This window comes from Poecilia latipinna, unplaced genomic scaffold, assembly GCF_001443285.1.
Source record: "Poecilia latipinna isolate Pla-1442-1.1 unplaced genomic scaffold, P_latipinna-1.0 Scaffold81, whole genome shotgun sequence".
Classification (NCBI taxonomy): domain Eukaryota; kingdom Metazoa; phylum Chordata; class Actinopteri; order Cyprinodontiformes; family Poeciliidae; genus Poecilia; species Poecilia latipinna.
The window spans coordinates 729116-752499 of NW_015112697.1; the positions used below are offsets into that span (position 1 = coordinate 729116).

Consider the following 23384-nt stretch of genomic DNA (forward strand, 5'->3'; position numbering starts at 1 on the left):
TATGCCAAATAAAAGCAGGTTTGTTAACCGTCTGTTAATTATGAGGAAAAATTGGGGTCAGAGAAATATTTTCTTGGACTTGGACATTTTAAGATAACAACTGAAATGATGAGAAGGTTAAAATGAAAGCAGAAAAGGCAAACTGAGATAATGTGGGAAAAACTGAAAAAATATTACATACAGTGAAGTCAAAATGACACTGGTGCAAAGACATGACATCATGCGTTGTGTAAGTGAGCTAATACTTCAGAACAGGATTAGACAACAAGGCAATATTTCTCTTGCAGCATATCAACATCCAGCTATCCCAAACCTGCTCAGGAAGAACACAGCATTTTCAGAATCTGCCATTTTCATTAAGACATTATTTTCACTTTATTCTTTAATTATTAAACAAAATATCTCAATATTTAAAGTTTTTCATACAATTCTTCCAAAATCAAATTTCAACTTTATTCTGTAATGAAAAAAAAAAAATTAACATAAAATCATAAAACCTTGGGGGAAAGTAACTAAAAACTGAAATGACCTTTTTAGTTGATTTATAAACTTGGATGAGATCATTAGCCAGCCATGGTGTACTGTCATTTTCTTACAACACTTTCTTAGACAGACCAAATATTGGTCAAATGTTTGAGATGCAAAATTTCCAATTCATATTGACTGAACTGGCAAATAGGTGGAGAGAGTGACGGAGAGAGAGGATGCAAAAACCCTCTGACATTTGCATGTATTGCTTCCCATTTTGATGAATAAACTACTTCACCATCTGATTCATGGTTAGTGCTGCTCTAGTTGGACAGTGTTGGTCTGTGTTGTTTGCATTGTAATTTGGTTGGCTTATTCTACTACAAAAATAAACTTTGATCTTACCTTGTTCAGCCTCGTTCCATCTAAACAGGCTGAGAAAATCGTCAGAACCCTTAGGTGAATTTGCAGTTTTTTCTCAGAAGTCAGATGGCATGTTTTGATTAAGTTTGATTCATTACTTTCTGAAATTAGTATTGTTTTCCTTTGTTCTCGCTCGGTTTTATGAATAAATAGATGGATACTTCTCAATTTTTTTACCAATATATTTGTGTATTTTGTCACCCCCTCAGCTGTCATATTTTTTATAATAGCTCTTTGTGCCTGTATCTTATAGTTACATTTTTAATGTTATATGTATAAGATTAATAATACTACAATAACTAAACTTTTTTTAAAAATCGTTTTCATTTTCTGTGTTTTATCTTTTTCTCTCTCCAGAAAAATGTTGTGTTTTTTTAATGGTAGTTCTTTTCTTTTGTTCAGTGCTTACACAACCTGCTATGACTACACGTTATTTCAAAACTGGAGGCTATTAATTGTGACAAAGGAATGTAAAATTCCTTGAAGGTACCTGGAAAGGTGTGTCCATTTGACCAACACAACAGAAGCAAACATGGAACAGTCCCACCTAATCTGAATTTAAACTACATTATAACCAAATGTTTATGTTTTGACTGGGGAGGAAACCAGTGCACATGGAGAAATTTTCTATTAGTGGAAACTGCAAATACCTTTTTACTATCTTTTACTTCAAAATATAAAAAATAAAAAAAAAATCTGTACTAGCGCATCATAATTTAGAATGAAATGGTAAATTAATGTTGCCTGGACCGTGAGTATAGATGTAGAGCAGGGGTCCCCAAACTTTTTCCTGCGAGGGCCACATGACTGTTCCCTTTTTTGGTCAGGGGCCGGTGTTAGTTTTTCGAGAAAGAAACCTTAGAAAAGTTTTGTTGACGGTGGATTACTGCCAACGACATATTCACGTTTGTAGATAGATTTTTACCCAGAATGCAAATGGGAAAAAAAACGTGAGCGAAACGGTGACTGGTACTGACTAGTATATATTCTATTGAGGGAGACTTTGTTGCATATCTGCTCTAGAGCCCCCTTGGTGGTTGAAGAAGAATCCACATATATATGAAAAAAAAAACACTGAATGCTCTCTGGTATTGTTCAGGGGGCCGGACCAAATGAGGAGCCAGGCCGGCTCCGTAGCTTATGTAGAGTATATCCTTATTCTTCCAGTAGGTATGCCTCCATCCTTGAAATTCCATTCTGCGCATGCCCAATGAATAGGCGGCAGCCTGACAGGCTAAACTCAGGGTAAAAAAAATCCACACCATTTTCTGTGACAGCATCCCGAACTGAAAACACTACGACTGCCCCACAAAACCCTGTAAGCTTCTCGTGTAAGCCAGGGGGCCTCATCAAATCTTTTTATTGCCGTTATGAGGTAAGACTTATTTCTGGAAAATGTTTTGTGATTTTCTTCAGACTCTATTGTAAATCTTCAAGTGCTCTTCCGCTATATAATGACGTCTATAACTGCTCCCCCTTGTTGTTCAAAGCTTGAAATCAAGCTAATAACCAATACAAAAATCTGTCCTACAGATTCTGAAAATCCGACTGGATTGCATAGGAATCTATTGTATTTCCTTCTGTTTGAGATATATTTAATCTCCGACTTTAAGAATAACTATGAAAGTAAGTAAAACTTTATTTATAGAGTATTTGTCGAGACATAAAATCACAAAAGGTCTTCAAAATCCAACAATTCATGACAAGAAAACGATAAGTAAAATAAATAAAAGCAGATTTCATAAAGATATGATTTTAACTGGCTTTTAAGTCCACCGATCTCAGTTTCAAAGGAAGAGGAAGAGGGACTATCTCACAAAAGGTTCTGTCTCCTTTTTTTTTTTTTTTTTTTTTTTTTTTGCTGCAGAGATAACAATTTCAGTTTTGTCTTCATTTAATTAAAGAAAACTGTCTGCCATCTAATTTTAAGAATATAACAGAGTGTTAGCACATTAACAAACTGGATTTTATTTTTTTTTCACATGGATGATATGAGGTGTATAGTTTCATTCAGAAAGCAATTCATGCGGTTGCCAGTTTTGTAAACAGTTAACATATTTTGTGTTATTTTCTTTTGCTTTTTTCTTATAGGATTTTTAGAAGAGGCAACATTGCAGCTGTCTTTGTGCTGGGAGCTACTTTTTTGGTCATTTACTTCTGTCAGAACAGTGCTGACCTTACAAACTACAATTTCTCCAGCCGCCCACTGACAGATGTCTTTAATAATGACATTCAATCAGAAACTGTCATCAAATTACACACACATGAATTTTTAGTTCCAAAATGTGAAGCAAACATGTCGGTAGCTGACATGAAAGACTTCAGCTCTCTTCCTGATACCATCAAAAATTTCTTGTACTACCGCCATTGCCGTACGTTTCCCCTGCTGCTAGACCTGCCAGGCAAGTGTTCCAAAGAGGTCTTCCTTCTGCTTGTCATCAAAAGCTCTCCTTTGAATTACGACCGTCGGGAAGTGCTACGTAAAACCTGGGCCAAAGAGAGGCTCCACAACGGTGCGTGGATTCGACGGATATTCATCTTAGGAACATCGGATTCTGGTTACGAGAAGAAAAAGCTAAACAAATTACTGAAAGCGGAACAAGAGGGCTTCAATGACATCCTCCAGTGGGATTTTAATGACACGTTTCACAACCTCACACTGAAACAGATGCTCTTCTATGGGTGGATGGAGAGAAACTGTCCAAATGCTCGCTTCCTGTTTAACGGCGACGACGATGTGTTTGCCCACACTGACAACATGATGAAATATCTCCAAAACCTCCCTGACAATGATGGAAGCAAGCACCTTTTCACTGGCTACTTGTTTCTGGACGAAAAGGTCGTCAGGTGGAAGGGAAGCAAATATTTCATCCCAGTCCAGATACAGGAGTCAAACACATACCTACCTTACTGTGGAGGAGGGGGATACCTTCTGTCCGGCTACACGGCTTTGGTGATATACAGGATGTCGCAGTCCATACCCATCCACCCCATCGATGATGCTTACATGGGGATTTGTCTGTCCAAAGCAGGACTTTCACCTTCTTCTCACATCGGTGTGAAAACATTAGGGCTGAATATACCATCTAAAGGAGCAGACAATCTTGAACCTTGCTATTTGAGAGATCTTCTATTGGTACACAGATTTCTACCAGCTGATATGTATCTGATGTGGAAAGAAGTTCATAATCCACATTTGAAATGTAAACCCTGAAAGAAAGACAAATAAGGATTCCAGTCTGTTGGATACATGGACCGTAGCTTAACGATGCCAAAAAAAAAAGAAAAAAAAAAGCTGGATATGTTTTTCTTTTAAGCATTTGGGCTCTTTTCATAAGCTTGAAGGTTATTTTAAAAAGGTTATTTGAATCATTCAGAGGAGAATTTATTGAACTCAAATTTTAATTTATTGTATATGACTGTGTGTGCTTACAGGTTTATAAGAAAGTAAATGTCTGTTTTAATGACTCAAGCTGAAGAAAGAAGACAGAAGACCAGGAAAGGGAATGCTAGACATGACTTGTCTAAATATTTACATGTTTTTTTCTTTTCTATTTCATTGTCATGTTCAAACCTGAAAATATGGCTGATTTTACCGTCAGTCATAATGTGAAACTGGTACAAGCTTTTGTAAACATGCATATAAATGAGAATAAATGAGAATAAGTTTGCACAAACGGGCAGTGTAGCTAATCCACAAGTGGTTTGTTGAAGGGTGTTACTTCATAATTACATGTGAAGTACAAGGAAAAGAAGCCATGCTGAGGGTAAAGTGCCTCTAATCTATAGGTTAACTTGCTGTTGTGTAGGGTTTGTTGTTATTATAGGGAGGTAGTGAAGTAGGAAATTTCATCATCTTCAACTATGTTTTACATGTTGGGCCTTGAAGCGCTCACCAGTCGGAGGAGATTTTACAAAGATTTTACAAATGAGGCACCCAGAAATATTTTAATGCCAAAACTGGTCATAAAATGTAGCAGAAACTTGGTGGAAGAGCCAAGGTAAAGTGCACTTGCTTTGCAGTCAGAATATTAATTGTTTTAAGGATTAGTGGGCTTTGACAGAACCGGTTCAGAACAGGTCAGTTGGAGATAGAGTTGAGCGTTTATAGAACTCGTTTTTGCTATTTGGTGTTGACACTTTACAGGTGAAAAGATGCTTAGCTTGTTGCAGCATTTCTGTAGATCGAATTCAAAACCCATAAAAAATAACTAGTAAAGCTCTGATTTATTAACTTATTGGAAAACAGGGTGATATTGATCAGTTTTTCTAATTTATCAGAATATGCCTCTCATGAGACCAGCTCCTATATGTTAACTTGTGACTAGGGAGCTACTTTGTTGCTTCACATATAATTTACTTGTTCATGAGGAGATGTTACATGTAGAAGTTACAACCAGGTCGTTTTTCATTACTGCAATACCTACATTTTTATTTTATATTTTATAAAACTATCAGTTAATTCAGTGTTGTACAAAAATAAATGTGTTTCTCAACCCAAGTGGATTTGGAAGAGTAATTTGGAAGATATAATCTTTGGTTTGAATGTTGAAACATCTCTTATCTAGAAGCTGCTTTACAAATTTTTATTTCGGAAATAACTTGGTAATGAGATTTAAGGCTTTAAAGACAAGTGTTTTAAGTTTAAATTAGGTTTCAAATAAACATAGGAATCATGTTTAACCAAGCTTGGAAAAGCACAAACATTTCCTTCTTATGGTTCAAAATCCTTTTGGAAGAATAAAAAGCATGCTGTAGCTGACTGGACTGAGGAATGAAATCAATGTAAACAACTATTTTGAAACTCCTAATGGCTGATGTCACAGTTGTTTTTGTGAGGGGTTGTTGAAAGAAATTCTCTTTATTGGCAAAGAAATTCTCTTTATTGGCAAAACAAGACGTCACTGAAACCGGCTGCACCTGCAAGTTCAGGGAGTTTCTATGGGGAGGAGACCTAATTCCTAATTCATAAGGAGAAGTAAAGTACATTATCATGAAAATAGTGGTACAAAGAGACAGATTACTGTACTGTCAGCCAAACCTTTGACTCCCAGAACGTTGGAGGGAAGCCCCAAATTACAACTGGTGATGTAGTTAAGCTTAAGGCAGAGTTTTCAGATGGATTAAGCAAATTTGACTTAGAAGTTCCTCTTGTGTTCATGTGTGTGTTTAAGAAATACTTCTAAATTAGGTCTCATTCCTTAGGTTTTCACAATTTTCCCTTTCTTTGTGACCATCAGGAAGGGTACAAGAGTTAAGAGGATGTTGTACCTCCTCTTTTCTTCACAAAAAGTTTTGTTTTGAACTTTGACTCATAAGCTTTAACTGGTATTTGGTTGCATAAAGCTGTTGTGGAACATATTGGCGATTATGATATAACCGTAGTCTGAAGTATAAGAAGATTACCGAAGGGTGTAAGTGGCTTTTGTTAGATGGTGGTTTCAAGGCAGAAAATGCAAAGCTATTTGACAGTAAGAAGCGATAAAGAAGGAACCACTTTTAGCCATAAGAAGATAGTGGGAGCTAAAGGTAAGTCCTTTTTAAAAAAAGATAATGCAGTACCTTATTTCAGGAACTTAATTTGAATAGATTAAGTGGTTAAGGCTCAAACTTAGAGGTGAAATGTAAGGGTGAGAAATTAAAACACGAGCAGAAACAATATGTTTTTCCAAAAGCAAGTAATTTAGAAGAAAATTAAATGTCATATCTCGGGGGCTAAAGATTAGAAGGATAAGAAACAAAGCCTTTTTTTTTTAATTAAATAAGCTCCACTGCACTAGAAAAAAACTAATGTCCCAGTATTTGAAAGCTGAGTTCATCATATTGACAATATAATGACAATTTTATGTTATAGCAAATTTCCACATGATTGACAGCAAGTTATCTAAAATTCAATTAATTGTTTTGTTTTATTTAATTATGTTATCTAAAACTATTTTTTCAAACAGTGATGCACAGGCATAGGTAAGTCACTAGGTGGCAGCAGCAATGCTAAAACTTAACAGGCTGCCTGTTCAACCCAGTAGAAGAAGTACCCTGCAGAAACACCGTTGTACTTAGCAGATGAAGTTTGTGACAGTGGAGGCAAGTGGAGTAAAATCATATATCACCAGCAAACAGACACAGGCAAAAGTTTGCAACAAACTTATCTTTAATTAAATTTCAAGACCAAATGTACATCAGGAGAAGGTTTATTTAAATTTGTTTTTATAAAAGAAATAAAGAATCAATGGGACAAAATGAATATTTACTGAGAGAATCGGTTCAAGCACAAGGCAACAAACAGCATAAATGAAAATCCTTGTTGTACTAAGTTATATATTTATATGAAGCAATAATATTAATAAAATGAAACCTGAAAACTATTTCACCTGCAATCAAATCTCTGAAACACATGAAACGATCTTTAACAAATTTACCCTATAAACTTTTATGAGAAACTCTACACACTGATATATTTTAAGCCAAACTGTCAGTACTTGTCAAATGGTATATCTGCAGAGATTATAAATAATTATTTAACGAAGCACTTATATTGAAATTAAACCCATATCTGTGCAATGAAAGTTTTTGTTCAGTCTTATGTTATATGCAAAATGTTCTGTTTATGATTCCTACAGCTTTGCATGTAAAAAAATAAAAAATAAATTTAAAAAAATCACAGCAATATGATGTGATAAGGAGCATTACAAAGCTGTACATTAACTTTTGCTGCTTTCGCTGAAACCAATGTATATGATCCCATTACTCATTACGAAGTATCCACAGGCTTCCAAATAAAGGAAAGAACAAAAATAAAAGAAATACTGCTGAGGAAGACAATAAATAAACTTTATAATTCAATACTGCTGCTGTTAAACAATGTCTGTGTGGTTCAGCAAGGCCTCTTTCTCAGCCTTTTGTGCTTTATCTGTCGTCCTGGATCATATTTTCAACCTTTTTTGACAGGTCAGAGAAAGACGGACGCTTGTCAAAGTCGTACGTCCAGCAGTCCTTCATCAAACTGTAGACCTGGAATGAATGTGGGAAAATGATTGGATGTAGCAAATTATATTTGTAGAGATGTTTTTTTTATTCAGGTGGTGCCCAATACTAAGACAGAGCAAACATACCTGCAGAGGGCAGTTTGGAGGAGCTGGCAACCTCCAGTTGCTCGCCAGCATGTTTGCCAGATGCATGGAAAGAGATGTACCTTGGACATTTTGTCCGATCTCCTGCAAACAAAGCTGAGCAGAAAAACATATTATTGTAATTTAAAATAAACATTAGACACCCTGCATTCCTGAATGCAACAATGTCCCACTTTCTTACTCTTTTGGGATTGATGCTATTGTCACAGTAAGAGAAGAGCTCATGGAGAACGATCCCGAAACTCCAGACATCTGATTTGTGGGAGAATTTATTTTCATTAAGGCACTCCGGAGCTAACCTGCGAAACACGCAGCAACAAGACTTTATCAAAAGCTTAAGACACACTTTTATTTTACATTTCAGGTCAAGAATTTTGGTTACAAGACATTTGTTTGAAACTTTTGCAATAATCATGTCAGCTCTGTATGGAGATCCTAATCCTCTTCGATTGTGCTGAATGTGGTGTCAGCTATAAAGTATACATGCCCTTGAAGGGGAGCAGGTACCAGCAAAATCCACTCTTTTTTTCTAACTTGATCTTAAATTTGAGATTTAAATGTGACCTATAAGCCAAGATCACATCAGGCAGTAAAACAGAAGGAGGGAAATGTTTTCACATATTGATCTAGATGGTTGGTGCTTTACATATTATAAGTGATGTTTCAAGTTTTCTTTTTGTTTAAAACTGCTAGTCGTTGTACTTTGTTCTCTCATTCATATTTCAAACAGGAGAGGTCATACCAGAAGAGGGGGCTCTGTCCAGGCTGAGAGAGGCGATAGTACTCCTTATCAAAGGGAAGAACCTTCGTCAGGCCAAAATCAGCAATTTTCACCAGCGACTCATTGGCAACAAGGATATTTCTTGCTGCGAGGTCTCTGTGGACGTAACGCTGTGTCTGCAAGTATTCCATGCCCTGCAAAAGTTAAAACAGGTGAGCACAAAAAAGAATGTGAGGCAGAAAAGAAATTGTCAAACCTGCAATTAATGAGACATTTTCAGTCAGGGAGGATTTTTACCTCAGAGACTTTTTTTGTTATTGCATGTTTGGTTGGACGACTAGTCAAAAAGGCCTATCAACGTTGTTTTCCTAGGGATTTGCTGCGTTACAGGTTTGAAGGAAACAGAAGTGTTTCCTCAGTATGTTTGCTAAATTTAAAACTGAAAAAATGTCACGTTTTTCCTTCTTTATGTGAAGATCTAAACTGAAGCAGCACTGATTTGAGAGAACAAGCTGACCAACATATCAGCTGGCACAGTCAGAATTTGCATGTGATGCTGCTGTTAGACATTGTTGATTTGCATGTTATATATGCAATGGACATAAAAATTCAAATTCCATCGCTATATTTAACACATACTTCAACCACCATGAGCCATACTTTGTGATAGTAAAGATTTGATCCATTTCCATGTATTTGGAAAAGGCTGATGTCTGTGACCTTTACCTTACAAATCTGAGAAGAGAAAAGCAGCATCCGCCTGGTGGTGATGTTGTGACGGTTAGTCCACACATAGCCAGTAAGGCTGCCATAAGGCAGATACTCCATCACTAAGCTCATGCTAAGGCGACCTGTGAACAATCAAGCAATTCAATAAACCAGGTTAGCCCAGTGCATAATGTCATATGTGCATAAATACAATGGTAAGTTTCAAAGTCTCTAAAAGCATGTTTTCTTGAGATAATATTAATTAAAGCATAAATGATAATTACACATAATCTAATAGAGAACATACTATTTGATTATTCAGCAACAAAATAATCTCTTTTAACGATTATTTTAAGGCTTTTTCTGTTAAGTGTGTGTCATTTTTTTTACCCATGCTGTAGCAGACCCCTCTGTACTTGACGATGTAGTCACAATGCAAAACACTGAGCATTTTAACCTCCTTCTGGAAATCCTCTAGATTGGAGCCTTTGTTAGGCTGCAGCTTCTTCACAGCCACGAGCTCGCCAGTGTTATCACCCAAAGGGTCGTAGCGACAAAGCTCAACGCACCCAAAGTTTCCCTGCAGATATAACCAGATGATTCTGGGAATCACCATTCTGCAAAAGTCAAGTACGACGCAAGATTTAGTAGATAATTTGTTGTTTCAAACTTACTTTTCCCAGTGGGGAGATGTAGCATAAGTGTCTTTCCTCAAACAGTGTTTGATCATGCGGAACAAGGTTGAGCGCTTTGGACATGGGGCTCTGTGTTACCGGTTCAGTAGCGTGAAGTATGACATAATCTGTCACAAAAGAGATAAATACACAAAGCAGCTGCATTAGATTCAGTGTCTCGCAAATATAGAAAATACTATATAGTACAGAAGCATTTATACGCAGTATAAAGACATTTAAAACAGTAAAGTAAATCTAATTAAAATCTTACACAGATAAATGTTTATTCCACAAAAAAGCTATAAAAAAAGAGATGAGTAGAATAATTGAGACCATGGCCACCAACAGGTGTGGATAACCAAGTCAGTTTTCCCGGGCCAAGGCAGAGGAGACCTAGAACCGTACCCGCTAACTATCAAATTATGGTTTGATAGAATAGAGTATATTTTTCCTTCATGGTGGAGAAAAATATAAGGCTAATATTTGGTTTGGTCGCCTGCACAAGTTCCAGCTTGGAGTTCTTAAGCGTCTAGTGAAGTTTAAAATGCTACAGACAGAGAGGAAAGTATTCATCTTCAATCTGTCCCTCCGCTTTGAGTCAGCCAGCCTCCATCATTGATAAAAGAAACAGTACTAGTTACCTGAGGAGCAAGTTGCAGCTACAGCTTACAGACTACAGCTAGACAAGATTAATTAGGCCTTTAAATGGTAAATATTAATTAATAATATACTAATTACAGAATGTTGTGGGTATGAGTATCATGGCTGGGCCAAGGCAGAGCTGTCAGCTGGCCTGATTGTGACTAACACTGCTTCCCACAGGTGGCGCTGGTTAGCAGAAGTGTTTTACCTGAGTGTAGGTTACTACCTGATGTGATGAGACTGTTGAGCTGACGGATGATACTGCGACACGATGGTCTGAAGGCGGCGTCATAGTCCATGCACTGAGCGATCAGATCTGCTAACTCTGTCCACTGGGAAGGAGGCAGCTGATGCATGTTCTCGTAAAAATTCCTCTTCTGCAGCAAAAACACAAACAATTTTATAAGTGCTTGGCAATTGGAAAGTTGCTGGTCTGACTATGTCAATGTGCAAGGCACATAACCCAGGGCTGCCCACTGATCGAAACTTACATTTTTAATAAAGCAAATCTGATGACCTAGGGAACTTTAAAAAGTGGTCCCACTCAGCCTCAACTGAATAAGACTAAGTAGTGACTTGTAACGCCGCACAGCCTCTGCGTTACATGAATGACTGACTATACCTGATCTAAGTTCCAGCCTCTCAATGGGGAGTTTCCGTCGTTGAAAATTTCCCACACAGTGGCACCAAAGCTCCACTTATCGCACTCGAGCGTCAGGTTATCTGGGGCATCAAGCACCTCAGGAGCCACCCAGGGAATCCTGTCCAGAATAACTGAAAAAAGAAATTTCATTAATTAACTCTGATCTTTTTTATGTGTTTAAGACATGATGTGGAAAAAAATATATATATAAATAAATATAAAAGTAGAGTACATGTAGAGTAACATTAAAAAATGTTACTCTACATGTAACATTTTTATTTTTTATTTTATTTATTTATTTTTTTAGTGTTACCATCATTTCCCATCATGACCACACTGATGCCCGGGTCACTCAGCTTGATGAAGGGAGAGCTGCCCAGCGAGGGGTCACCTTCTCTTGCCAGCAGCAGGTTTTTAGCGCAGATATTTCCATGAACAATGTTTTGCTCTTCCTGTAATGGAATTGTAATTTTATCTTAAGGACAAATATAAAGTTTTATTCTAGTTTTATTGTGTTTTATGAGCTATTAAAAAAAAACCTATAAAGCTTTCAACATAAACAAATGTAACCAACTTTCTGCAGACTCTGTTTTCCTCCTTGTTAAATGTCTTTCTTACCAGGAAGTTGAGTGCGCATGCAAGCTGTTTGGCTATGCTGAGTTTCCAGCTCACTGAGACAGATGTTCCTCTTTTCAAGTACAGGTCAAGGGCTCCATACTTGACAAACTCCTGAACCATGATGTCTGTAACGGCACAGCAAGACCTGTTTCTACAGCTGGGCTTCAAATACAAATTCTGAAATGCTCACTCACGTGCACAATAACTGAGCAGGGTCACATAAGGACTGAGGGAGACTAAATTATCACTCTACATGGATCATATTGTGGCAAATGCAGTGGATTTTACCAAAAACATCAATTAAATTTCAGGAAATTAACCTTTTGTCATTAAAATTTGATGCCGCTTTTGTCTCACATGCTGTTTTGGATCAGTTAAAACACTTCATTTTAATATTGTAATATTATAAAACAATAAGAAAGTCTAGTTGGTTTATACTTACTTTGTGATCCGTGTACACTGACTCCATATACATGGAGGAGGTGTTTATGAGAAATCTGGCTCATCAAACTGGCAGCTTCGAAGAGTGACTTAGGGGGAAAGACATTTTTTATATTTATAGGGAACTTGAATTTGCTGAATCTTTAATAACTCACACATAATGCTTTGCGCCACAAAAACCCACCTCCCAGCAGTTCTTGTAAGCAGAGTCAAGCTCCTTTAGGATGACTTCAGTCATGTGTTTTTCTCCATCACGGAAGTCAGTTTTGTAGCCTTTAAAGATTCGGGTGAAGGTCCCCTGTCCAAGGCTGTCACCCTGACACGAAATACCAAAGACATTGCATTCATTGTTGTGAGAGATTTAAGTGAGAACAAAAATAAAAATCATACAGCCCAAAGATAAAGGTTGTTCTATGTTAGCTTTGGTCCCACATCTGAATACTTACCCAGTTCAGGTCTCCAAATTTGATCATGTGGATCTGAATGTGACTGAACTTGTTTCTTTCAGGTGCTGGAGATCCTTGAGCTTCAAACAAGCTGCTGTTTCGTACAATTATGAGATTTGTGAGTTCTGCAGAGACAGAAATATATATGTTCACTTCCACTTGAACACATATAAAGGTATGAGAACATTGGCTGTAAGTTTAGATCTAATCATTATTACAAAACTATCTTGAGTTGTATGATAAAAAGGATAGTGTGAAATTTATTCAACTAATTTAAAAAGAAATAGCCTATTGTGTCAAATAGCTGCAGACATTTCAATTGAACCATTTAATGAAGCAGCACTGCTTTTGTCTTTCAAGCTTTACATTTACCTAAGTGTCCCTGAACTCACATAACTTTGTACCTTTGGGCCGAGGTGGACAGCAGCGAGTTAACTTGACGGGTATTTCGGCCAACAGCAGCTTGTTGTGTTGGTAATAGTTGGTGAGTTCTGTCAAGCTGGAAAATGATTTTGTGAGACCAGGAAGACTGTAGCTCTCATTTTTAATAATGAGACAGTCCTTGTAATCAAGGCCAAGAGGGGTCTGCAAAAAAAGAACAAATAGATTTCATTTGCAATAGGTTATAGATAAAGAAGTAGCATTAAAAAAAACAGGGACATCATCAGTATAGAATGGCCAGTTATCCTAAATCACAAAATTGATTGTGACTCCTATAATACTTTTTAAAGGCTCTTTCAACTATATGTACATTCAAAGACTTTCTTTTTTTTGATGTCAGGTTATTGAAATACACAGAAGAGCTGCATATAAGCCATTTGAAAACGAATGAGTGTCTAATTCGTATCTCCTGCTGTCTTTACCTGAACACAAACAGTGAGGAAGAAGTTCTCGTAGTTCTTTGGACTCTGCCGGATAAGGAAGGTACCGCCTGTGCATCCTGACCTTTTCAGCTTGTTGACTGCAAACTCTGATCTGATTCCACAAAATGTAAAAGAGACATCTTAAACATGTTCACGTCAAAATAATAGTCAAATTAAACGTCTGTTCAAAAAGACCCACGTGATAGGGCCATGACAGTAGTTTTTGAGTCCCTCTAGAAGGCTTGGTGGAGCAATGTCTTGACAGAAGAAATGGCTTGAGTCCGTGATCAGTCTGAAATAGCCATCGATCAGCGACATAAACGAAAGTGCCTCTTTGCGACTCTGGAAACTAGCTTCCTATAATGGCAAATGAGCAAACCAAACAGTATAAGAATACAAAAGCAAAACTTTAATATAAAATACAAATTAAGAAAAGTTTTTGTAAAGAAGTATGTACCAAGCATCTGTCATCCTTCCGAGTTATCGTTACCATCCTGCTGTCTTGTGGGACCATCTCGTTCAAGATCCTCTTAATGCTGATGTCTACAATTTCATGGAAATCACAGAAGGTCTGCCATTCCTAAAAAAAAAAAAAAAAACAGCAGATGGACTTATTTTATAGCAAAAACTCCTTTTCTACTAAGGTTAACAAAGTAACACTTGACCAAAAAGATGGAAAGATTAAACCCTGGAACATAAGGGCAACCAGCTATCTGAAGATGTCTACAAGTGTTTGACCCCATACTTAAACTGATGCCCTACTGTTTCCAATCTTGCAATTGGAAACTTTTGCAAGATTTGGCTAAAAGTCTTTGTGCTAACCTACTTTGGGACACCTCCAGGTTTTGTCCTCTGGGCTCTCTTGTATACTTAATATAGATGTCCTCATTCTGGAATACACTGATGAGGTTACAGTGTTTTGATTGACTGATTACAGTTTGGTTGAAATCCTCAAGAACTTTTTAAAGGAGTGATTAGTAGTCCATTCAAACTGCTTGAATATCAACATATCCTAATCAATGTAGTCTATGCTATAGGGTTGACTCCTTTCTTGCTAATGTTTTGAACTGCATGACTAATTGAAACTCATAGACTTTGTTTGGACATTCAAGTGTGAAATGCAAAATTCTCGAAACTGAGGAACCCCTTGAAACCTAAATATCGTCACCTGTAATTCTGAAATCTCATTAAACCCAAAGGTCCTATTTGACACTGGCACTGCACCGATGTTTAAAAATATAGTTTTCATGCACTGAGAAATAAGACCAATTAACTGAAGTTATAATTTACTGATCTAAATATTGAACCCACAAACACTTTGCTCTTACCACGGCACCATCAAGTTGACCAGTTTGAATTCCTGTCTCCCCACAGACCCGCAGAAGGGTGAAAGTTGCTTCCGCGTGGGAGGAAGAACGATTGACACGGAAGGTCTCACTCCCGAGAGACGGCTCGATGCCAGCCAGTTCAATCAGGTATTTGAGCTTCAGGCTGTACTCGTCCACTGAGCATTTGCCAAGTTTTTTCAAGAAACGCTTAAGAGTGTTCCTGATTCGAAAGCGGTCCAGGCGGTTTCGTTTCTGGATTTCATGCCGATGTGACTTGGGGAGGCAGGATTTATAGCTGAGGAAGAGCAGTCCAGGTAAAGCAAGAGACTTTAACAAACACAGCATATTTTGACTAGAAACGCTACAGTGGTTCAAATATTGTAAAAGAACACATTATGTATTATTATGTGCTCTTTTGCTAGCTGCATACATATATCAAAAACAACCACATCAAAAACTTTAAACTGAAAAACTGATTTGTTGTCATCTATTTTGAAAAACAAAATAAAGCTTTATTCAGCTGTAAACACCTGACAGTTTTGCAGAGCTCTCTTATAGTTTGGCGTCGCTCTTTAGCCATTCTCCACAAGTCCAGCACAGCAAGGCCGAGGCATTCCTCCTGGGCGCTCAAAGGTGGAACGATTCCTGCTTCACTCGCAATGAAGTCACTTCTCAACTAAACACCAATAAAAAAATAAAAATAAAAAAAAAAAGCCGGGGACACTCTTTAATGTGACATACCTGCCTTACTTTCTGAGAAACAGGCAATATTCAGCCTTTTGTTTTTTCTAACTACATTTTTACACTAAAAAAGGCAAAAATCTACAAAATAGGTTCTGCTCAACCTAACCATAACCATAACCCTACCCTATGTTAATTTTGCAAATTTTTTTATCAATGTCGGTACAAATTGAAAAGCTGCTCTAAACACACTTTTTGTTTCAGTCTACTCATTTTAACTGAGGATGTGTGAAATTATGGGTGTTAACTTCTGACTTTACATACACTGAATTAGCATCAGTGCCCTTTAAAAAACCTTACATGAGACAGTAAAATGTCTAAGAATGTTTTTAAATTAGGAAGATATTGTGTTCAAGTCAAGTATTACATCATTAATACACTGATATAAAATATAGTGAAGTAAGTTATTGCCTTTAATATTAATGAGCATGATGTTCATGTACTTTACCTGAGCAAAAAGGTAATCTATGACATTGTAGTCAAGCACCAGACTGATTCTGTCCTTTGTCAGACTGTAGCGATATGAAGTTCTTGGTCCTTCGCCGAACCAGTTCCCAAAGAAAAACCTGGAGACATGAAAGATCCATTATTATTTCTGAGTCAAAGCAAACCTTACTTTTGAAATGTAAGCCAAGTAATTACATGTCTTTCCTTTAGTTGTTCCCTTTCCAAGTACAGAAATTAATGTGAACTACACATTAATTAGTATGGATTTTATGCAGCTCAAACATATATAAAGAATTTTTTAGTAATCCAGAACCTTGTTGCAAAGCTTGTTGGAAAAATATTTCAAATCAACTCAATCTTGTATTTAGTGAAGACTTCAAATGTTGTTCGAAGCCCAAAGCTTACACAAAATGGTGCAAAGTGCAGTTCCTAAAAGGTTAAGTGATTTGATAAGATATATTTTCATGGAGAGTTAACTTTTTCTCCTTCATTACTGCAGATGCCCATATTGTTGTTGGTGAGCTGCACTTACTCTGTACTACTAATTTATGTAGCTTTGAGAAACTTTCTCTACATGCCGTTCTGACATATATTTAGAGGTATAATAATAGATAAAACAGCTGCTGTTAACTTTGAATGTAAATCGTAAATCATTTGGACATTTATGCAATAAAACAAGCAACAAAACACTCCACATTTGTAAGATTTTCACTTGAAAGGTTTGCATTTATTAGTAATTGTGTCTTCCTTGTATCTGATTTAGTAATAATAACAATAAAGATTACATGAAATAGTTCTGAAAGTATTCATATGGCTTTTTAAAACTGAATTTTGAATACTGAACTTACCTCACTCTAAAATGAACGACCAAGTTTTCGTCTGAGTCAAACATGTGTGATGGCGGATACCAAAATGACAGATCTGCAGAGGCTAAACCGAAAAGGCTCAGGTACACTGGTAAGATTCCTGGATAATAAAAAAATATTACACGTAACTTTATTTGGACAACCAGCACCTCAAACCAACCAGAAATTCCTGCTCAGAGTCTTATTCATCCATTCATTCTTACCACTTTTCTTTCCTGCTTGGATGCAAACATTTTCTGCACTTATCTGTCCGGATGAAATTTGTATCACTGTCGCATCCCTTGTGCCAGGAAAAAAGTAGATGTGTACTTGTAAGCCGGCTTCCACGCTCGAACTGGACTTCTGGCTGCCCCCCCGGTCTCTCAACACCAGGGGGGTCGACTCTTCCTCTCTGAAATTCATCGGCATGTCTGAGAACAAAATCGACAGTTGCATTCAGATATTTGCTTCAATTTAATTATAGGAGAACCCAATTTCAAGTCACACTCCCTCCAGTGGGGAGAAAACCTCAGAGAAATGAGCAAAAACATTATTTCAGGAAGAATTTGATGGTCAGTGGTGCTAAAATTTCAAGAATGAGAAATAAGGCCTTTGTGGGGTTACTCTTTGCACTGATCTTCTAAAAAATTATGATTAGAAAAATGTTGAGACAAATGTTTCCCCTTCTCTTATGTTACTGTTCTAGGGGAGAATAAAACTGTGATTTTTCTAAATGTGAGTGAAAATGAATATCCACCTCTATAAACAAAGTAAATATAAACTTATATAAAAATAAAACGGAGGCTTGAATATAACATTGTCCTCATTAAATGTAAGAAGCTGGACTAAAAATTACTTAAGTGGCTGAAGAAACACCTTTTAATATACAAGGCAATGTGCTAGACATTGAGACCATCACATTAGATTTCATGATCTTTGTTTCCAATAAAGTTTATTTTTTTCAAAATGTTGTAGACCAATATTTTTAAAGACAGCTTTAAAAGAGCGGTCTTTTAAAGCTCTTTGGCACATCTTTCCATGGTCTGCTTTGTGTCTTTGAAATTGCTGATGAAACTAGACAGGTAGGTGACAAAAAGGAAAATCAGGCCAAATTATCTGTCTGTCTGCACAGTATGTGAGTCATGCCTTATTGTAAATAAAACCTGACTGCATCTGAGGGTTTACGTTGTTTGCATTTCCAATAACTGTTTTGCAATTAATATCAACACAGGGTTAAATGAGACAAAATATACCATTACACTCTGTCATAACTTGTCTTGATGTCAAATGAATCACTTAAATCAATAGGTCCCCTGACACACTTTGAAAAATCCTCGAAAGTCCCATTTACTCAAAACGACCAAACGTCTAGTTGTTATTGTGAAAAGATGTGTCATCAGACAGTATTGTTTACAGTATATGGCCAGGACTGTTTTAAACATATTCAGTTTAATGGTCTTGTTAATAAGGTTGAAGAGGCAATGTATTTCTGGTAACACTTTATTTGAAGGGGTGTGCATAAGACTGACATGACACTGTCATAAACATGACATAACTTCTGTCATGAACATAAAGGAGTCTTTATGAATGTTTATGACAGTTGTCATGAAGCGTCATTCGGTAAATAATGACACTTTTAATGCAAAGTTGCTCTAAAAGTTGCATTGAAAGTCCATTAAAATGCCAACTTTGCATGATTTTGTAAATTATGATAATTTAATGCAAAGTTGGCATTTTAATGGACTTTCAATGCAACTTTTAGAGTAGCTTTGCATTAAAAGTGTCATTATTTACCGAATGACGCTTCATGACAACTGTCATAAACATTCATAAAGACTCCTTTATGTTCATGACAGAAGTTGTCATGTTTATGACAGTGTCATGTCAGTCTTATGCACACCCGTTCAAATAAAGTGTTACCGGATTTCTCTGCTTCAGTTATGTATTTTCCAAACCTTATTGATTGTATTGTGTCTTAAAGTTGAAACAAGATTATGTCAAGAATACTCAATAAACTCAGTACGCGTTACATGTTCAGCTCTAAGAAATTACCGATGTTCTTAGTTCTGAACTTTAATTAAAAAGCAGTTAAGACACACAGACAACTAGTGACATTTTAGAAGTATAATAATTCGAATACATTAAAAGCATATGGAAATGTGTAGTTTTGCAATCAACAAATCATCGCACATAATGGAGCTGCATATCTCTCATACTACAAACATCAAAGCTGCAGCACGTTATACAACCCAACAATAATGCTTTGGAAGACACACACCTGCTACTCCTTCCTCTGACTGTTCTCAGATCTCATGTCTAGACCAAAGGAAAAAAAAAACTAATTTGGAGTAAAGGTAACGGATTATTGTCAGTGCCTTTTTGGCAGATTTCTTCTTCGCATTACATCGTCAGGAAAAAAAAAAAATCAAATTCTTCTAATTCTTTATGAAGTGCTAATTCAGGGCCAAACAAGACAACCATTAGCAGCATTTTCTAATTTTACTGAACCTCTGTCTCTCGCTTATGTCTGTTATTAGCTTTCACGCTTCCTGTGGCTTGGTTTATTGCTCAAGATGCTTAACCAGTTGATAATTTTCATATATTTTGTGCCATTTAGTTGCTTTGTTTGAAGCTGAATATTTCTGTTGTCCTGTGATCAGAAAAGAGTAACTTTGAGAATCTGAAGTAATACGAAGCTTCACACTAACATGGCAGCGGTCTTTGCTTGTTGTCCCCCTGCCTTTTAGGTGGTTACGCACCAGACATTTAATCATATCCAAAGACCTTTGGGGATTCCCACTGGGTTTTTGTGAAACTGATTGCCATGTTCTGCTACATAAGGAGCAATGTAGCATGGAAAGTAAAGAACCCCTTTGGTAACTTATGTCACATTGTTTCATGTTTCAGAACTGGCTCTTAAATTACTTATTTGATACAGGAAATAGCATCTACCACTGAATTCACACTGAAACACATCAAAATAAAGGGAATATTGAAACATTAAAATGTCTAAAGGTAAGCATTCACTGAACCCGCACCCAGCTACAGCAGATCAAAACAGAGAAACATTTCAATTTTATTAGTTGAGAACAGTCGACCTTACCCAGCACATAATTTCTAACAATTGCCTGATAGTCCCAACGTCAAGCACCAAACATAAACATTATTAAAACCTAAAGTCGTTGGTCAAGCTGTTACCTTTCACATTTGGATGTCCTTATTTCTTCAGTTCATCAGTTTGTTCCTGTAAGTTGGTGCTTTCCTTTTTTTGACTTCTGCGTTTCTTATTCTCTGTATGTATTTGTCAGCTCGAGAGAGTCAGGGTGTTGACAGGAAGTCCTATCTGATTTCCTGATTTTTGACAAGCGTGCCAAAAATGTCGACAGTGTCTGATCGCTGTCAGTTGTTTTTTTTTATTTCAGTCACAAAACATGAAGAAAACTTTACCTTCTCACACAAAATGATATTCTGTTCAGTACTTAGACAATTTAACCACAATATGCTGCACATTGACTGAAAAAAGGGGATTTCTTCTCCTAAATTGAAACTTTCTGATTCCTTTCCTAGTGTTGCATCTTTCAGAATGAGCCCGTGGAGAACACTGACACATTTACAGCAAAATATCTAAACATTCAGAGCCTCCAAAACAGTTAAATTTTCTGTGTAGGAAAACATTGTCTATTGTGTTTCAGTCATGTTTGTTCCAAATATGGACAGTTTCCATTCACAGTTTGCAGTATTCAAAAGCTTGATTGTAAAAGAGCAAGATTCTCTTTCTGCTGCTCCGTAGAACAACAAATAAAGCAGCAATAAGAAAATTAGGCACCACGATTATGTTATTATAGGAACTCAAACAGAACTTTTTCATTTTCTTTTAAAAGATTTCTTGATGATGAAATGATCATGAGAGAAGCTTATGTTCCGTGGAAGCGAACGTCCATCTTTCAAGAAATCGAATTATCTGACATTTCAGGAAAAGAAACCCAGTGTGGCTTTGCTTCTCTGCAGCGCAGCTTCCTGTTCTAGTTTTACCAAAACCACCTGGTCTAAACTGCATTCACAGCCAGCTTGAACTATGAGTTTACTTCATTCTTATTGCACTTTTCATGTTGCTGTTTGCACTTGTTGCAAATGCATAAGTTGTCCTGGTTAACATTATTCAGTTTGTTAAGATGTGTGCAAATAACCTTCTGGATTCCTTTAGTGGAGTTTGTTTCCTCATAATGAAAATATACGAATGAATACAGACTTTCCCTCCAATCATATGCCACTATTAGATTTCCTTGTTATTTGATCAACTCAGATTAACCACCAGTTTCCTGTTAATGCTAAGACAATGACTCATGGGTCATCCCTTCTGTTCTGACAGAGAGGGATCACAACATGAAGCTGTGCAGTTTGACCATTTAGACATCTTTCACATTAAAGTCATATTTTACTGCAAGCGGCCCTACAGATATTTTACTGATACAGTAAAGCGAGAATATGCTATGTTGCAATGGATATGAAAACATGTTCAGTGAAAAAAGTGTTTGCTCCTGACAGATTTCTTCTGTTTTTGCTGTTTTTGTCAGCCTTGTTTCAGATAATCAAAAATAAATACATACTGGATAAATATGACCTGAGTAAATAGAGCAACTAGGGTATGGAGCTGGACCAGCTGTGTGATGTTAGCTCTATTGCATGTGGGGTGTCGGATATGTTGTTTTCTCATTCAACGTCTCTCCCATTTCTTGCTCCACAAAGGTCAGTAAGAGTCAAAAGACAAATTTTAGGCTATACAGTCTTTTAATTGTTTTACATAATTTCAACCGTCATTTTCCCACTAGCCACAACAATCTGCACTCTACTTGCTGACACAAGCTGAACAGGTCTTGAATCATCAAATGCTGGGTTTCTTGGCTAAGAGGTTCCTGTTAATGTTAAGACAATGACTCATGGGTCCTTCTGTTCTGACAGAGAGGGATCAGAATATGAAGCTGTGCAGTTTGACCATTTAGACATCTTTCATATTAAAGTCATATTTTACTGCAAACGGCCCTACAGATATTTTACTGATATCTGTAGGAATATCTGTTTACTGTAACTAGTAAACTTAGAAAACCACACTGAATACTATAGCAGAAAACTGCTAGTGTTTTGGAATTAAAATAAATTAGGGAAAAGCCCTGTTTATTATTTGTTTCTAAAATGACCTTTTTGATCATTAATCATTGTCAAAACCTATAAAAACTATTAAAAGTCTCTTTTTTTTCTGGAAGAAATACATAACCTTAAATATTCCAATAAAGTTGGAACTTTTACAATATTATCTTCATTTAACTGACTTTTGTGTAGCAGTGTCATACGAATCAGACCTTATTACATGTGGTATGTAGGTCAAGATTTGCTGTAAAAAGACAAAGATAGCCAAGAGTTTACGGTCAAATGTTTAAAGCTTGTGATGAATAAAGCATCTGAACCAACATAGAGAGTTTTATTACACTGTTTAAACTTAAGTTGAACTCTACTTTGAGTTTAAGCTTCTTACAGAGTTTTGTATACAATAAAACCAGTGCTTGTAACCACAGTAGAAACAATTTACAGGTACACAAGGGAGTCATCTAAAAAGATGCTCTTTTACAGCAATTAGTGTCACTTCAGGTAAGGATATGTCGGAAGCCTTTCAGTAAATGTCTTTCACATATCCTTAGCTCTTGCTGGGATTAAAGTTCCAGCAAAAGCTAAAGGAAGTCATCCATGAGTTAATCTTTACTTGAATTGATTACTACAAGAGTGTCTTCAAAGGTCTGCCTAAAAAGTCAATCATACATCTGCAGCTGCTGTTGTCATTTTCAGTTTCCTCATCATTTACCTTTTTTTTTTTTTTGTAAGTCTCTGTTAAAATGGTCATTTCTTTTATTTTGTTTCTTTTTCCCTTTAACTGTATTATACATCTATGGACATAAACACGGTCTCTTGTAACTGAAAAGCATTCCTTGTACTCGCCATTAATATTAGGGACTTTTGAACAGAATGACTTTATTGCTCTTTTAAGATTGAATGAAAATAATCAATGCGAGAGAGAGCTATTGACATACAACAAGTTTTCTGATGGGGAGTTAATGATCATTTACTGTATGTATGTATAGATCAAATTCCAGTAATCAGCACTATAAAGAAGATAAGATAGTGGATTTATTATTGTTCATTTTGTTAGAGACCATCTCTTCAAAAGGAAGGTATATATATATATATATATATATA

At 36.5% G+C, this 23384-nt stretch overlaps 3 protein-coding genes across 6 annotated transcripts in view; 2 read left to right on the forward strand and 1 right to left on the reverse strand.

Annotated features, from left to right (window-relative positions):
* The first annotated feature begins 2074 nt into the window (after nt 1-2074).
* On the forward strand, nt 2075-8832 carry LOC106937900 (N-acetyllactosaminide beta-1,3-N-acetylglucosaminyltransferase 3-like). The gene is made up of 3 exons (XM_015019645.1): nt 2075-2266; nt 2983-6420; nt 8752-8832. Exons 1-2 carry the CDS (start codon nt 2262-2264, stop codon nt 4103-4105), a joined length of 1128 nt encoding a protein of 375 aa, XP_014875131.1. The 5' UTR covers nt 2075-2261; the 3' UTR covers nt 4106-6420; nt 8752-8832.
* Nucleotides 7025-23358, reverse strand: jak3 (Janus kinase 3 (a protein tyrosine kinase, leukocyte)). 4 transcript variants are annotated; one of them, XM_015019538.1, is made up of 25 exons: nt 22220-23358; nt 20337-22051; nt 17363-17569; nt 17142-17259; nt 16295-16412; nt 15636-15781; nt 15106-15400; nt 14235-14357; nt 13977-14134; nt 13778-13889; nt 13319-13499; nt 12915-13039; nt 12653-12784; nt 12470-12557; nt 12028-12152; nt 11723-11861; nt 11389-11540; nt 10993-11143; nt 10125-10252; nt 9841-10030; nt 9469-9593; nt 8764-8936; nt 8203-8320; nt 8004-8117; nt 7025-7902 (listed from the first exon to the last, which is right to left on the reverse strand). In XM_015019538.1, exons 3-25 carry the CDS (start codon nt 17565-17567, stop codon nt 7798-7800), a joined length of 3321 nt encoding a protein of 1106 aa, XP_014875024.1. In that variant the 5' UTR covers nt 17568-17569; nt 20337-22051; nt 22220-23358; the 3' UTR covers nt 7025-7797. The 4 variants fall into 4 exon arrangements, with proteins under 4 accessions (XP_014875024.1, XP_014875016.1, XP_014875030.1 ...); XM_015019530.1 differs by having other exon boundaries at nt 20337-23358; XM_015019544.1 differs by having other exon boundaries at nt 20242-23358.
* Nucleotides 15164-23384, forward strand: part of slc5a5 (solute carrier family 5 member 5) — a 24466-nt gene continuing 16245 nt past the window's right edge. Inside the window, exon 1 of the mRNA XM_015019584.1 lies at nt 15164-15252. The gene's annotated coding sequence lies outside the window, so the exon portion shown is untranslated. The remainder of the gene's footprint in view (nt 15253-23384) is intronic.

Bases quoted from the DNA above. Each gene is read 5' to 3' on its own strand.
- jak3 (XM_015019523.1), bottom strand. From the start codon at position 17,594: ATGCAACTGTCGATTTTGTTCTCAGACATGCCGATGAATTTCAGAGAG. The intron at 16,413-17,141 runs GTAAGTTCAGTA...TCATGTCTCCAG, and splicing joins GTCGTTCATTTTAGAGTGAG to GTTTTTCTTTGGGAACTGGT. The intron at 12,558-12,652 runs GTGGGTTTTTGT...TTTCCCCCTAAG, and splicing joins CTTACAAGAACTGCTGGGAG to TCACTCTTCGAAGCTGCCAG.